The sequence below is a fragment of the Labeo rohita genome, chromosome 9 (assembly GCF_022985175.1).
Source record: "Labeo rohita strain BAU-BD-2019 chromosome 9, IGBB_LRoh.1.0, whole genome shotgun sequence".
In the NCBI taxonomy this organism is placed as follows: domain Eukaryota; kingdom Metazoa; phylum Chordata; class Actinopteri; order Cypriniformes; family Cyprinidae; genus Labeo; species Labeo rohita.
The window spans coordinates 34,573,329-34,590,440 of NC_066877.1; the positions used below are offsets into that span (position 1 = coordinate 34,573,329).

The 17,112-nt window shown below is 29.5% G+C and overlaps 1 protein-coding gene across 1 annotated transcript; it reads right to left on the minus strand.

The window, feature by feature from the left end:
* Window positions 1-661: 661 nt before the first annotated feature.
* On the minus strand, window positions 662-10,460 carry LOC127171317 (death-associated protein-like 1-A). The gene is made up of 4 exons (XM_051119891.1): window positions 10,297-10,460; window positions 5,501-5,588; window positions 4,155-4,218; window positions 662-2,760 (listed from the first exon to the last, which is right to left on the minus strand). Exons 1-4 carry the CDS (start codon window positions 10,355-10,357, stop codon window positions 2,641-2,643), a joined length of 333 nt encoding a protein of 110 aa, XP_050975848.1. The 5' UTR covers window positions 10,358-10,460; the 3' UTR covers window positions 662-2,640.
* Window positions 10,461-17,112: the final 6,652 nt, after the last annotated feature.

Consider the following 17,112-nt stretch of genomic DNA (forward strand, 5'->3'; position numbering starts at 1 on the left):
AATATGCTTGTAAAAGTTTAATATTTAATTATCGAATAGTAACCCTATTTTCAAATCTTAACCCTTAATTATGTTTTATTTCATGTTTTGCCATTTTTATGACCATATTTAGAGTATTTTTCTTTATTCTCAGTAAATTCCTATTATAGTAATACGTCAGTTTTTAACTGTCATGTTGTTTTTACAATAATAAGAATTAAAAATTTTGTTTTTTAGGTTAAACATGCTTAAGTATCATAAAAACAATTGTTCAATACATTCATACATATGCAACATCTATTTTTCTCAACAAGCTATTTTTAAGCATCTAACCAGAAGCCATCAGATCAAAAGGTTTTTATGGTTATGAGCAACATAAATTAAGTCAAGCATGTTTAAACTTGAATGGATCGTGTTAATGATCCTCCTTTTTGTCTTTATCCTTCCAGTATGTTTGTGACTCAAACACACTCTCATATTGGCATTCGGCCCGTTCACACACTCAACAGGGGATCTTTTGTGCTGTCTGCATTAGACGCCTAAATATACAACGCACTTCCTCCAGCCTTCGTCATACTGACAGCTCAAAGCCGCCACACGCAGCGTTTCTTCACAGAGCTCTTCATGTCACAACCAGAGCAGTTGGCTCGTCTTCCCTGAGAAACGTCACATTAGACAAAGCTATAAACTCAAACTTTATGAGAAACATCAGCGAACAAGATTAAAGCACATCAAGGAAAAAAAGGCCATTACAGTATATAGTACTGTAACATTTGCCATGTTGGTCTTAAAAGAATAGTTCAGGCAAAAAATGAAAGTTTGCATGTAAATGTACTTTCCCTCAGGTCATCCAAGATGTTGATGAGTTTGTTTCTTCATCAGGTTTGGAGAAATGTAGCATTCCATCACTTGCTCACCGATGGATCTTCTGCAGTGAATGGGTGCCGTCAGAATGAGAGTCCAAACAGCTGATAAAAACATCACAATAATCCACAAGTAATACACAACTCTCCAGTCCAGAAGCTTCTTTTCACTTCTCAAGATGTTAATTAATTAATTAATTAGATTCCAATGTTTTTTTATTTATTTTAATTGCTTATTATTCTATTAATTTATCTTTGTTAGTTTTATTATTATTATTACTATTTTTTATGTAACTTATTTTAATTGCTTTTTTAAATTGTATTAATTGTAATTGTATTTTAATTTTATTATATTTATTAACTCTATTTTTGTATCGTATTTAAGTTATCTTAATCAGTTTTATTTAATTTTAGTTTTAGATTTTAATTTTTAAAAAGTATTAAATATTTTTTATTTTATTTTAAATATATTTTGTTCTATTATTTATATGTTTATTTTAATTGTATTTATTTTTACTAGCATTGTTGTTGCTTTATTCAAATGTTTTTATTTATATTTTTTATTTTGTACTTTTTGTTATTACTTATTTTTAAGTTTATTTATTTTAATTATTACCATCATTATGTATATTTATTTATTTTAATTGCTTATTTAATTATTATATTATTTATCTTTGGTAGTTTTATTATTATGATTAATTACTATTTTATTTTTATTATTTTATTTGTGACTTATTTTGATTTTTTTTTTTAATTGTATTAATTATAATTGTATTTTCATTTTACTACATTTATTTTAACAGTTTATTTTTGTATTGTATTATTACTTTGTTATCTTAATCATTGGTTTTATAAAATTTTAATTTTAGATTTTAATTTAAAATAGTTTATTAAATATAGTTTGTTTATTATTTCTATATTTATTTTAATTGCGTGTATTTTTAATATTTTATTCTGATTTTTATACATTATTTAATTGTTTAACTTATGTTGTACTTTTTGTTAAATTATTACTATTTTTTTTTTTAAGTTTATTTTTTCATTACTATTATTTTAACTTCAATTGTATATTTATTTTAATAGCTTATTTAATTTATTTTTGGTATTATTATTAGTAGAAAAAAAAATCCAAATCAAAAATATTTTTATCAGCTGTTTGGACTCTCATTCTGACGGCACCCATTCATTGCAGAGGATCCATTGATGAAATGCAACATTTCTCCAAATCTGATGAAAAAAACTCATTAACTCTGATGGCCTGAGTGTTGGCACATTTTCAGCAAATGGCTTGTGAATACAATTGCAAAATCTGTCTACTGAATGGATTCTACTGCCACCTAACGGTTGTGAAATGAAACTACAGCCACCATTTCATTTGCTGGAAAAGTGAACTTTACTGGTATGAAAGTCTCATTTTGTGAGAGTAGGAAAAACAGTTTCATTGATTATCAAAAATAAAGTTCAGAAACTGCATGCATATTAATGCTACAATTAAGTGCCAAGCATATTAACATTCATTCATGTCAGTCAAGCAGCAGTCTGAATCTCTCCCACAGCACAGCTTTAATTCACACTGGGTTAATGAATCTTCCACACAGCGCAAACACACAATCTATGCAGGAAGAAAAACCTTCAAGGCTGCAAAGCTACAAACAAACAACCTAAACAGAAGTCACATTACAGTAACTTTGTTACAAGTCGACAAGCAAGTCACATCCATGATTCACCTACAAAAACACATCCGGGTTGTCTTGACACATCATGTCGTCAGAAGCTCAGCAGCAAAAGCTATTTTTGCTCAAAACTTGCGTGGCTGTTGAATGCAGATGGAGATGCGCGGGACGTGAGGTTTCTCAACGCTCGGTCTGACTCGGCTGTGCCGCACAGAAACTGGAGTCTCTGGGAAATCATGACCCAACTGCAGGAAATAAACAATAATATCAAATACATTCTTCAAATATTCTTAAAATGAAATTTTAACCTTTTATATAGGAGACTAAATCAAACAATTTGTTAAAACCATACAAGCTTTAGCAGCTAATTTCATTGTAAAAATCAAAGCTTTAAAATAATAGTACTACCAAAAATAAAATGGAGGAAAAAAAAAAAAAAAAAAAAAAAAAAAAAAAAATTATATATATATATATATATATATATATATATATATATATATATATATTTTTTTTTTTTTTTTACATACTTTACATACATCTTTAAAATTTTAAAAATTAAAGTTAAATATAACTATGATTAAGTTAAAATATAATGCAAAACAAAAACAACCAGTTGAAATACTACAAAAAAAAAATTAAAATAAAAAAAATTAAACATTAAATAGATAAATCAATTAAAATAAATTACAAATTTTTTACCTTTAATATAGGTGACTAATCAAATGATTTGTTAACATCAAGCTTTAATTTCATGTAAAAACAAAAAACAAAACATTTAACATAACCAATACCAAAAAATAAATAAAATTAATAAGCAATTACAAAAATAATAAATAAATAAAAATAAAAATAATAATAATAATAATAATAATAATAATAATAATAATAATAATAATAAAGAGAATACATATTTAAATACAGTAATAAAAAAAATCTTTTACAAATAACATAACATAATATAATATATAGTTAGAAAATGACAATAGTAAAATACATAATTAAAAAAATAAATATTTAAAGTTAAATTAAAATATAATTAAAAATAATTATTATATTAAATTAAAATAAGTTAAAATAAAATGCAAAACAAAAACAATTGAAGTGATAAATTTAAAAAAAAAAAAAATTACTAATAAAGTTACTATTACTATTATTATTAATAATGATAATGATACTGAGAATGAGAATAATAAATCATCAAAAAGGTATTTAACACATGCTTCTGCCACTTTTGAAGCCACACTAATAACATTAACCTCTGGTTTAAAGTCGCAGGTGAAATCCAGACACTCAGATCACTGTAGTTGGTTGATGAGATCAGAAAATGAATTTTAGTTGGACTAAACTCAACTGAACTAAAATGAATTAATGACCCATGTCCTAGTTTCACTCCAATTAAAAAAAAATGCAGAGGAGAGAAGAACAACACTAAGCACAGCAGAGCCTGTGGAACGGTTTCAAACTACGGAAGCTGCATTTATGTCTGGTTATGATGCCTACTACCCTGAACTCACTTTAAAATTTTAAACACATTCTGCCTTCTACAGCAGCATGCAAACTGCAGTGCACTATGGGAATGCATTCTTTTTCAATTAGGATTCATGCAATGCAATTAATATAGTGTTACATTGCAACAAACCTTCTCAAGTGGACCAGCCAGAAGAAGACTCAAGTGCTGCATTCTGGAAGGGGTCGGCAGGGACCTGGACAACAAAGATTAGTATGACACGCTGCACTCATGGCATGCTGAATGGAACTGCATGATTCAGTGATTTCATGCAAAGTGCTAAAGAGCATATTTCTGCTTTAGACACCTGCAGTGAGACTAAAACCACTAATAAATATATTAATAAATGCATAAATAAATATTTGCATTTAAACACTTTAAAAAAAAAACAAAAAAAAAAAAAAAAAAAAAAAAAAAAAAAGATTGCATTTAATAAAATGATAGATAAATAAACACCACACACTGCCCCCACTACCAGCATGCAACATGATTCACTGACTACATGCAAAGCAATGAAGCATTTTTAGCAACATGTTTCTGCTTCATCACTTTTTAGATATACACTACCAGTCAAAAATTTTTGAATAGCAAAATCTTGTTTTTTTTCCAGCAACATTACTCTAGTCTTTAACATGATCCTTCAGAAATATTCTAATATGCTAAGCATTATTATTATTATTATTATTTATACAAAGCAATAAATTAAAAATACAAATAAATACAATTACAAATAAAGGGTTATTACTATATTAATTTTTATAATAATTATTAATATTATGATGCATTTATTAGTAATATATTTATTGCATATATACAACAACAACAGCAAATCAGAATATAAGAATTATTTCTGAATGATCATGTTGTAGTGACACTTAAAAATCAGCTTTAAAAAAAAAAAAGCAGGAATAAATTACATTTTTAAACATTTAAATAGAAAACAGTTATTTTTAACAGTAAAAAGATTTGACATTCACTTAAAAATAATAATAAATACAAATAAACAAACTATAAAAACATAAAAACTATGCATTTAAATCTTTTTTGATATTTTGTTGCAGACTAGATTGTTACATTTAAAAGAAGGGGGGAAAAAAAAAAAAAAAAAAAAAAAAAAAAAGTCATAGGCGATATGAACATCACTGTCAGCAGTTTAGGTTAAACCACTGCATTCCATTACAGGCCAAGAGATTCCATCTCAAGGCAGCAGCTTTACTAAGAAAAATGGTAATTAAATGTTGAGCAAACTGCCAGAGAGATTGAACGAGAAGGGAAGAGGCATTTGAAAACATCTGAATTTAATTCAAACTCATCTGCAAAATATGAGATGGAAGGAGTTTACCATCTACACCACACACACACACACACACACACACACACACACACACACACACACACACACACACACACACACACACACACACACACACACACGTCATGTGTTGTGAAGAAACCAGATGGGTCAGAAGATACTATACCTAGATTTATCCACTTTCTTGGCCTCTTTCTCCACATTGGCATTATCCTCAGCACTCTTCTTCACCACTCTTTTTCCTCCAGCTTTCACTAGAGAAAGAACACAACTTCACATATAATTTCAGTATAAATTATTTGGAAACAGTTACAAAAACGTGAACGCGTCAGAAAAAGTTATACTTTTATCATTCTTAATCAGCTTCACAGGCTATAACATGCCAGATACAGATTCAACAAATAAAAGAAATATTTTACTAAATTCTAAAATATAGAGTATTATAAAATACATTTTTAATAAGTATACATGTATATTAAAAAAAAAAAAAAAAAAAAAAAAAAAAAACTTGTGCAAAAAAGTAAATAAAATTTATATTTTTAAACTACATTTATTTAATTAAAAAATAAAATAACCTAAGCAGTTGTAAATAACTTTAAAATCTAGTTCTAGTAAGCAGTAAAATTTTTAAAAACTTAAAAAAATGATAATTTATATTTAAATCAAATTACATTAAATTAATATAATAAAAAAATAAAGACTAAACATTTGTAAATAACTCTAAAATCTACTTCTACTAAAATATTTATAAACTTTAATCTAAAAACAAATTGTTACGAAACATTTTTAAATTAAATTATATTTATTTATTTATTATTATTAATTAATATATTTTAATTAAAAAGACTAAGCAGTTGTAAATAACTCAAATCTAATTCTGGTAATCTAATACAATTTTTACAAACTTAAAATTATGAAAATATATTATATTATAATATTTTTAAAATTAAATTTATTACATTTATTAAATTAATACAATTTAAAAAATAAAAATCGACTAAGCAGTTGTAAATACTAAATCTACTAACTCAAATCTACTTCTAGTAATCTAGTATAATTTATAAATAAAATCTATTTGTTTTTTTAAAAAAAAAAAGTTATGAAAATTTATATTTTTAAATTAAATTTATTACATTCATTTATTAAAATTAATTAATAAAACATTTTTTATTATTTAAAATAGACTAAGCAGTTGCAAACAACTTTAAAATCTAGTTCCGGTAATCTAGTAACATTTTTAAAAATTAACTTTAAATAAATATAAATGTATACATTTCTTTTACAATCAAATTTATTACATTTATTAAATTAATATCATTTTGTTGTAAATAACTCTAAAATCTACTTCAAGTAAAAATTTTAAAAACTTAAACCAAATAGATATGAAAATGTATATTTTTAAATTAAATTTATCCATTTATTTAATTAATATAATAGCTTTTAATTAAAAATAGACTAAAATACATTTTTAATAATTATACATGTATATAAAAAAAAAAAAATCATGCAAAAAAAGTAAATATATGAAAATTTATATTTATTAAAATTATATATTTTTTAATTAAATTTATCCATTTATTAAGTTAATTAATATAATAGTTTTTAATTAAACATAGACTAAGCAGTCGTAATTAACTAAAACCTAGTTCGGTTTGTGCACGAGTTTTGACTCGAGCCACGTAGATGACCACTACCATCATCTCAGTCCACTGACCCTGTTGTTCTGAATATTTGGCAGGTCTGTCGAGGCCTGAGGGTGAGAAGCGTGCAAATATGCGCTCAATAAAACGGTCCGTCCGCACACATCAGTCTAATAAAGTGAGCGAAGGCAGCGCTCCAGCACAGCATAATAAGGGGAGTGTTCAACGTTTGCGGTTGTAAAGATTTAAACAGCCCAGAACATCGTGTACAATGGTCATGTGACTAAGCTGCATGGTTTTTCATAAGAGGTTGTTTGTGTAACGCATTCAGAGTGAGGTCACACTTAAACCATTAAAGATATGCATCTCTGGACCACAAAACCAGTCATAAAGATCTTTTTGTTTTTTTTTTTAATTGAGATTTATGCATCATCTGAAAGCTGAATAAGCTTTCCATTGATGTATTGTTTGTTAGGATAGGGCAATAGTGGGCAAAGATACAACTATTTGAAAATCGGGAATCTGAGGGTGCAAAAAAAAAAAAAAAATATATTGACAAAATTCCCTTCAAAGTTGTTCAAATGAAGTTCTTAGCAATGCATATTGCTAATCAAAAATTAAGTTTTGATAAATGTACAGCAGGAAATTTACAAAATATCTTCATGGAACATGATCTTTACTTAATATCCTAATGTTTTTGGCATAAAAGATAAAATAATTTTGACCCATACAATGCATTTTTGGCTATTGCTACAAAAATACCCGTGCTACTTAAGACTGGTTTTGTGGTCCAGAGTCACATATATGACCGGCATACTTACATATGACTATATTTACCATTGCTTTAATGGATCAAAAATTAATATCCTGTCATTTACTCACTCTGAAGTTCTTCCAAACCTATAGGAGTTGGTTAGTTCTGCGCACAAAAGATATTTAAAAAAAAACCAAAAACATAAAAAAAAACCTGTTTCTGGTCCCCATTGTTTTTTATAGTATGGTTAAAAAATGAAAGTGAATGGCTGCCAGCAACAGCTAACCACATTGTTCAAAATAACTTTTTGTTTTTTTTGTTTTTCTTGGAACAACTTGTGGTCGAGTAAATGACAGAATTTTCATTTTTGGGTGAACTATCCCTTTAAATCCACTAGAACAGTCATCATTAAACTGGGAAAAAAAACAAACAAACAAACAAACAAAAAAAAAAAAAAAAAAAAAAAAAAAAAAAAAACTAAAGTCAACAGAGCTCTTTAAAACAAACAATCAAACCTTTGTAACCTAAAAAAATATATATCAAATAAATAAAAATAAGAAAGTATACTCAAATAAATAAAATGTTGTTAGTTTCCAACACTTTTTTTTATTCATTAAAAAAACAAAAAAAAAAAAACAAAAAAAAAAAAAAAAAAAAAAAAAAAAAAAACACACACAGACTTTGTTTTTATGAATTGTGGGGACTTTCCATAGACTTCTATAGATTTTATACTGACCAAACGATATTGTCTATCCCCTAACCCTAAACCTACCCCTTACAGAAAACATGTTTGCATCGTCACACTTTCAGATAAACATCATTTACTTTTTTTTTTTTTTTATAGTTTTATTTTCAAATGTAATGTGAAGCAAAACATTTGTATAAACAAACATTACAAACATTTTTCTTCAATAACAAGAGAAAGACAAAAACAAAGAAAGACAAACAAACAAAAACAAACAAACAAAAAAAATTTAATTCCTTTCAGTTATTTTGCAATAAGAGAAGTTAAATGCTCCAAAAAACAGAGCCCCAAATTTTTTCAAAAGATTTTGGTGATTTTCTAACATTAAAAGGGATTTTTTCCGGAGTGCAATATGAAAGGAGTTCATTGATCCAATGTTTTCTAGATGGAAAATGAGTCGACTTCCAATTCACTAATATACATTTTTTCCCAGCTGTACCAGCCAAAAGTATGAAATATTTTTTTATGATAAGACAAATCTAATGACTCAGTATCCCCTAACACCCAAACTCTAGGATCAAAACTGATTGGGATACCAATAACCTTTGAAGATCATTTATTATTTTTAATAATTTTTTAACATTGTTTCATTGTTTCAATTTCAGGTTTTACTATCCTTGTGGGGACATTTGGTCCCCACAATGTAGCAAAAACAAGTACACACACACACACACGTTTGTTTTTGTGAATTGTGGGGACTTTCTATAGATTTTACACTGACCAAACGATATTGTCTATCCCCTAACCCAACCCTAACCCTAAACCTAGCCCTCACAGAAAACATGTTTGCATCGTTACACTTTCAGATAAACATCATTTACTATTTTTAATATTTTTTTAACATTGTGGGGACCGCAAAAAGTTCAGGTTTTACCATCCTTTACCATCCATGTAGCAAAAACAAGTACACACACACACACACGTTGTGTTTACATGTTTTATGGGGACATTCCATAGGCGTAATGGTTTTTATACTGTACAAACCCCATTTTCTATCGCCCTAAACCTACCCTACACCTAAACCTAGCCCTCACAGGAGACTGTGCACACTTTTACTTTCTCAAAAAAAAACTCATTCTGCATGATTTATAAGCCTGTTTCCTCATGGGGACCTCACAAATGTCCCCACAAGGTCAAAATTTAGTGGTATTACTATCCTTGTGGGGACATTTGGTCCCCATAACATGATAAATACCAGGTACACACACACAAAGTAAGTTTAAAATAAAATGAAGCATAAAAACCTACCCATTCCAAAAATTATAATTGCAAGTATCAATGACAGTAAAAACAACACCATTGAACAGTTTGTGCAATTTCTTTTTTTACATCATAATAAAAAACAACTAAGTTTTTAATAAGCAAAGCGTAATTGCAAAAATGAACATTTTAACTAAATCAGAAAGTTCATAACGCTGTCTTAGACAAGCAGCTGACTATTCTGAGACTAGTTTGTTGCTGTGATGGGACACTAAGGAAGGTTTGCACTAGTTGTATTAAACCACTAAGGTTACAGAAGCAGAAATTGAAAGTGAAGTCTTCTGAACTCACATCCTGTGACACCTAGTAAGAAAACAAAGGCTGATGTTTGATTTCCTCTCACTGCACAAACACTGACTAAACTACACACGCACAAGTACACTCACAAAAACAACATGTAATGCAACATTCAACACTTAAACTCATAATAAAACAAAAACTGAACCGCTGCAAAAAATAAAAATAAAAATCTAACTACTAAAACAGCGTAAACAAAACAAGAAAACATCATTTAAAGCGTGTCAACGACTCTAAAAGTTTCATACGTAACAAAACGTCCAAACCTGCAGGAGGATGACCAGCTTTCAGCGTGTCTCTCACTCCAGTTTTAGAAAGTTGCACCATTGTTAGTTTTTTCCTCACAAAATCAGCGACACAAACACTCAGTTTGTCAGTCAGTCCGCCCACTCTCGCGCTTTTATACGCGCCAAACCTCAGTGACGTCACGGGGCACGCACGTGCGTGAGAACGGCACGCAGCGAACGCTCTAAAAACATTTTGTCATGACAATAAACCGCGTCAAAACTGAAAACTAAGCGCGTTACAGTAAAGAAATCCTGTGTGAATTTATCCACATAGCATATGAATCGATGTGACTCTCTGAAAGGACCTTGAAACTAGATCAGTGTGTAAACATTCTCACAAGTGGGCGTTTTTATGTAGCTTTTCTTAGATTTGTGGTCAGTTAGGTATGAAGGATATCATTTAAGGGCTATTCTTTAAACAGCAAAACATTTTTGTGCCCTAGTATGATTTAAAATAAAAAGGCTTTGTTGAATCACCGTATTTCCAGTTTAATAATAACAGTACAATAAGACTATTATTAAGTTGGCTTTTTCAAGCCAACTTACTGATATTGTATTTAAACTTCTTGATAATATAATATTTAAACTTCTTGATAACTAACTTGCTAATCATGCTAGAATCATGCTAGTATCTTGCTAATCATGCTAGAATTATGCTAGTAACGTGCTAATCATCCTAGAAACATGCGAGTAACTTGCTAACCATGTTAGAATCATGCTAGTAACATGCTAATCATGCTAGAAACATGATAACAACATGCTAATCATGCTAGCAACTTGCTAATCAGGCTAGAATCATGCTAGTAACATCCTAATCATGTTAGAAACATGCTAGTAACATGCTAGTAACATGTTAAACTTGCTAATCATGGTAACAACATGATAGTAACACCATAGCAATCACCTAGAGTACTCTAGCAACCGCCTAGCAACACCTTAGCAACCACCCCGGGTACCCTAGCAACCGCCGAGCAACACCTTAGCAACCACCCCTGGGTACCCTAGCAACCGGATAGCAACACCCTAGCAAACACCCTGAGTACCCTAGCAATCACCTAGCAACAACTTAGTAACCATCCCAGGAAGCATAGCAACCGCATAGCAACACCCTAGCAACCAAACTGAGTACCTTAGCAACTGCCTAACAACACCTTAGCAACCACCCCAGGTAGCATAGCAACCACCCCAGGTAGCATAGCAACCACCTAGCAACATGCTAACAACTTGCTAATCATGCTAGAAACATGCTAGCAACCTTGCTATTCATGTTAGAAACATGCTAGCAAATTGCTAATCATGCTAGAAACATGCTAGCAACTTGCTAATCATGCTAGAAACATGCTAGCAACATGCTAACAACTTTGCTAATCATGCCAGAAACATGTTAGCAACATGCTAACAACTTGTTAATCATGCTAAAAACATGTTAGCAAACCTGCTAATCATGCTAGAAGCATACTACCAACTTGCTAATCATGCTAGAAGCATACTACCAACTTGCTAATCATGTTAGAAACATGTTAGCAACATACTACCAACTTGCTAATCATGTTAGAAACATGTTAGCAACATGCTAGCAACTTGCTAATCATGCTAGAAATCATGCTAGAAACATGCTAGCAACCTGCAAATCATGTTAGAAACATGTTAACAACATGTTATCAACTTGCTAATCATGCTAGAAACGTTCTAGCAACATGCTAGCAAATTGCTAATCATGCTAGCACCTGCTAATCATGCATTCAAACTTTAAAACTTCAAAATATTTCAGACTGAAAACCATCCAAACTTAAAACTTTTTAAACTTTTTAAACTTTTTAAACTTTTTAAACTTCGTAAACTTCGAAAACTTCTTAAACTTTTTAAACTTTTTAAACTTTTTAAACTTTTTAAACTTTTTCAAACTTTCTGGTTCGGCTTTCTCAAGCCAACTTAAAGTTTGTCTTGACAAACTTTTTTATCTAGTTTTGTATTACAAGTTTTCTGAATAGTAATTAATTAAGCATGCACTGATTTGCATGCAATTGCAGAACATAAATCTGAACATTGCATAAAGTCAGGTTAAAAAAATTCTTGTTTGATTTTATTGACATATTAAAGGTTTTTACAGAGTTTTTTCTCTTTATCAATTCATAAATCAGAAAATACAAGCTAGAAAAAAAATGTTTTAAGGAATAAAATGTTATGTAAACCAGGCAAGAGAACAAAGTCCTCTTTAAAAACTTTCAGACTATACAGTAGATAAATAAAAAAACTACTTATAAATAGCCTATTGTATTTGAAATGTACAGACACAAACAGTTAACATGCAATAAAAATTAGCTCTTAAATTAACTCGCAAAATTCTGGACTGTTGGTAGTTCCTAGGATAGCAACGTCCACTAAAGGAGGTAGAGGTTTTTTGCATTTGGCTCCCAAACTCTGGAACAGCCTTCCAGATAACGTTCGGGGTTCAGACACACTCTCTCTGTTTAAATCTAGATTAAAGACACATCTTTTTAGCCAAGCATTCAAATAATGCATCTCATAAACTTTTCCTGCAGTTATATCTGATCAAATGTTCATTATTAATCTTTCTTTGCTTAGTTTGAACAGCAGCTACGCTAATTATGTTCCTATTTGTTCTCTGTTTCTGCCATGGGATTGACATCCCGTGGTAACTAGGAATTCACAAGCTCCATTCTGGATCCAGAACACTTAAAAAGAGATGATGCCAACCCTGAAACAACATACAGCACTACCGAATTCAGCTACTAATTTATAGTGTTCTTTGTCTGTTTGATTACGTCATTAATTGATCTTTACCACACATCTGCCATATGTACCTCAACTTGACATAGTCACCACTAGTAAGCTACTACTACATATATTGTAAAAACGTTAATTTGGTGTAAAGATGCTTTGCAATGATATGTATCGTGAAAAGCGCTATACAAATAAATTTGAATTGAATTGAATTGAAATAAATTATACACTACCAGTCAAAAGTTATGATTTTTAATGTTTTTTAAAGACGTCTCTTCTGCTCACCAAGCCTGCATTTATTTGATTTAAAATACAGCAAAAGCTGTAATATTCTGAAATATTTTTACCATTTAAAAGAATATATTTTAAGATGTAATTTATTCCTGTGATTTCAAAGCTGAATTTTTAGCATCATTACTCCAGTCTTGTGTCACACAATCCTTCAGAAATCATTCTAATTTGCTGATTTGCTGCTCAAAAATGTATTATAATAATAATAATAATTATTATCATTATTATTGTTGAAAACAGCTGAGTAGAATTTTTAAAGGTTTCTTTGATGAATAGAAAGTTCAGAAGAACAGTATTTCATTTTAGAAATCTTTTTTAATATTATAAATGTCTTTATCATCAATTTTGATCAATTTAAAGCATCCTTGTTATATAAAAGTATTAATTTCAATAATTTTTTCTCCAAAAAACAAAGCTTTATTTCCAAGCTTTTGAATGGTATAGTGGATAATGTTACAAAAGCTTTTATTTCAGATAAATGCTGATCTTTGGATCTTTCTATTCATCAAAGGATCCTGATGTACTCGATTGTTTTAAATATTGATAAGAAGAAAAGTTTCTTGAACAGCATATTAGAATGATTTCTGAAGGATCATGTGACACTATTTACCATTTTACTGTTTTTGCTGTACTTTGGATCAAATAAATGCAGGCTTGGTGAGCAGAAGGGACTGCTTTAAAAAACATTAAAAATCTTACTGTTTAGAAACTTTTGACTGGTATTGTACATTGTTTTCTTTCTGAAAGAAGCAAAATCACCCAAAATCTCAAAATTGACCAGTGCAAGAAAAAACAATGGTTTTGTCGCTAATGTCTTGGGAGTGCAGTGAGAACTGTCATCAAGATCTGAATTAGCAATCAGATCTTTATTCAGTGTGATCCATGTTTTAACACATGACACGCAACACTTTATGTAGTCAGACCTGTGCCTATTGAAGAGACTCCTGTAAGGATGGGAAAGTGTGTTATTTCCTGAGGGCAGAGGCAGGTTTGAGCATGAAATGCTTAGAGATCAACTGAACAAACAAGCACGGTCAGCTTTATTATAAACGGTGTGTTGATCAAAGGAAGTGCTGCATATTTTGTATTATAACAGATTTATTTACAACCGTTCTGGGAGGGACGGCCACGGTAAACTTACTATACAACACAGTCTCTTGTGACCTATTTAAAAAATTACCATCTGCTGCATATAAACATATTTGATTTTATTCTAGCATGACTGAGACAGGACTTTTTGTCAAATAAGTTTTATTAAAAGATAAAGATTTTAAAGACGGATTTACAATCTCAAACTTTGTTTCTATACATGTGCAAAGAATACAATCAAAATTAGAAAAGAAAGACAGGAAAATGAAAGAAAACAAAAACAAAACCCCACCTCACAAACCATCCCTTACAAGACCTGTCTACATTAGTTTGCAATGTATGATGAAGAAATGTTAAAACATGACATTAACAAATTATGCATTAGTCCGCAGATTTTCCATCAAGATAACAGAGAAAAGGGTGCCAAATTTTGACAAACTGCTCAAATTTGCCCTTTAGACAGTACCTAATTCGTTCCAAATGTAAAGTAAAAATCATCTCTCCAAGCCATAGCTTACATGTAGCAGCCTCCTTTTTCTTCCAGAACAAAAGTATTAGCTTCTTGGCTGTATTTAAACTATATGCAAGCAGTTTGTGTTGTGCTCCTGATAATGAATGCATATTTTCTGAAAATCCCAAAATAAGAAGTGCCGGATCCGGCTGCAATTGCACCCTAAAAATCTCTGAAAGGACATCAAAAATTCCATTCCAATCTGAGACAGGACTTTTATAGTTTTGTTTTAAAGTTTTTAATTTGTATTTTCTGTTTTCATTTTAGTTCTAATAATTTTATTGTGTGCTTTTGTCATTTTTATCAGTTGTTGTTTTTAACATGTCTGAATAAATTTTATTACTTTTTAATTTCGGTGTTCAGTTTTGAATTTGAATTGCATATAATCTGTCCATTTGGATTACACAGTTTCAACAAACAAATTAATCAATTTGATGAGATGCATATTTGTTAGTCATACATAAATGAAACACATTTCTGTAATTGAACTAATCAATTGAATGTGCTTTAAATACACAATAACCAGTTGTATATACACTACCGTTCAAAAGTTTGGGGTCAGTACATTTTTATTGTTTCTTTTTCTTTTCTTTTTTTTTTTTTTAAAGAAATTAATACTTTTATTCACCAAGGATGTATTAAGTTAATAATTAAAAGTTTATTAAAAGTTAATAATAAATAATTTACATTGTTATAAAATATTTATATTTTGAATAAACACTGTACTTTTTAAACTTGTTACTCATGAAAGAATCCTGAAAAAAAAAAAAAAAAAAAAAAAAAAAAAAATCACAGGTTCCAAAAAATATTTGGCAGCACAACTGTTGATATTATCCAACACTGATCATTCTAATAATAAATCCGCATATTAGAATGATTTCTGAAGGATCATGTGACACTTAAGACTGGAGTAACAGCTGATAAAAATTCAGCTTTTCATCACAGGAATAAATTCTATTTTAAAGTATGTTAAAATAAAAAACATTATTTTATATTGTAAAAACATTTTGCAATATTACTGTTTTTTTTCTATATTTTTAATCAAATAAATGCAGCCTTGATGAGCATAAGAGACTTCTTTAAAGACTATTAGAAGTCTTACTGACCCCAAACTTTTGAACGGTAGTGTATTTATCATCAATAAAATTAATTTGTTTCAATCTCATCCTTTGCTTGTTCCACAGCTAGTCATATTTTAACCATCATAATACTTTTAAACTGAGTAAATGTAATTATTTTCACAATGAACACATTTGATTTTAAGCTATTTGAATAAATGCATTTTGAAAATATAATCAAATCAATTAATAATCAATTTTTTGAGTGCAGAAATCTGAGCTGTTTCATTACAGACAAACATACATCACATATTTGTCGGTAACGTTTATTAGTTTATCTTTAAACTGTGCAATTGGATATTTTAAAGCTAATTCAAATACATAAATGTTAAATTTAGGCTGTTTTCCAGCTTTAAAAGTATTTTTAAAAAAGTAATAGTTCATTTTATTAATTTTGGGGGCAAATGTTGGGGAAAATAATGTCTATAAAAGGTTCTAAAATAAAAATAATGTCTACAAAAAGTTCTAAAATAAAGCGGCTTTAAAATAAAAAGGTTGTAAACTCATTTTCTTTATGCAAAATATAATTTTTTTTTATTTGTCTGTGAAATGTGATCTGGATCTAGCACTGTGCGTTCAACACTTTTTTTTAAGTTATATATTCTAACCAAATGATAAACTATTGCCTGCCAAATATAATATGAGACACATCTTGAGTCTGTTGTTGAATATGTCTGGAATCTGCAGCGTTTGCTGTTATTGAAGCTGAATCTGTTCCCTGGAGCAGCTTTATGATGGAGGAATGTAGGCCTTTGAGAAATGACTGTTTCAGCTCTTCATAACACAACCAGCACCACTAACATCACAAACTAGCAAAACCAGTTTCTAGACATGGTCAATACATAACATAAACATGGATTTAGCATTTGATATCATCACAGTATTATACATATTTATAAGTGACACAATCATGTTGGTGATGTTGCTTGACATAATACATACAACCTGCAATACACACACATTCCAGCAGATGGAGGCGGTGAAACGCTTAATAAACGGTTGCTGGGCGACAAAGACGCAAAACAATCCGTGCTGCGCATG

Bases quoted from the DNA above. Each gene is read 5' to 3' on its own strand.
- LOC127171317 (XM_051119891.1), bottom strand. From the start codon at position 10,357: ATGGTGCAACTTTCTAAAACTGGAGTGAGAGACACGCTGAAAGCTGGT. The intron at 5,589-10,296 runs GTTTGGACGTTT...TTCTTTCTCTAG, and splicing joins AGCTGGTCATCCTCCTGCAG to TGAAAGCTGGAGGAAAAAGA. The intron at 4,219-5,500 runs GTATAGTATCTT...TTTGTTGTCCAG, and splicing joins AAGAAAGTGGATAAATCTAG to GTCCCTGCCGACCCCTTCCA.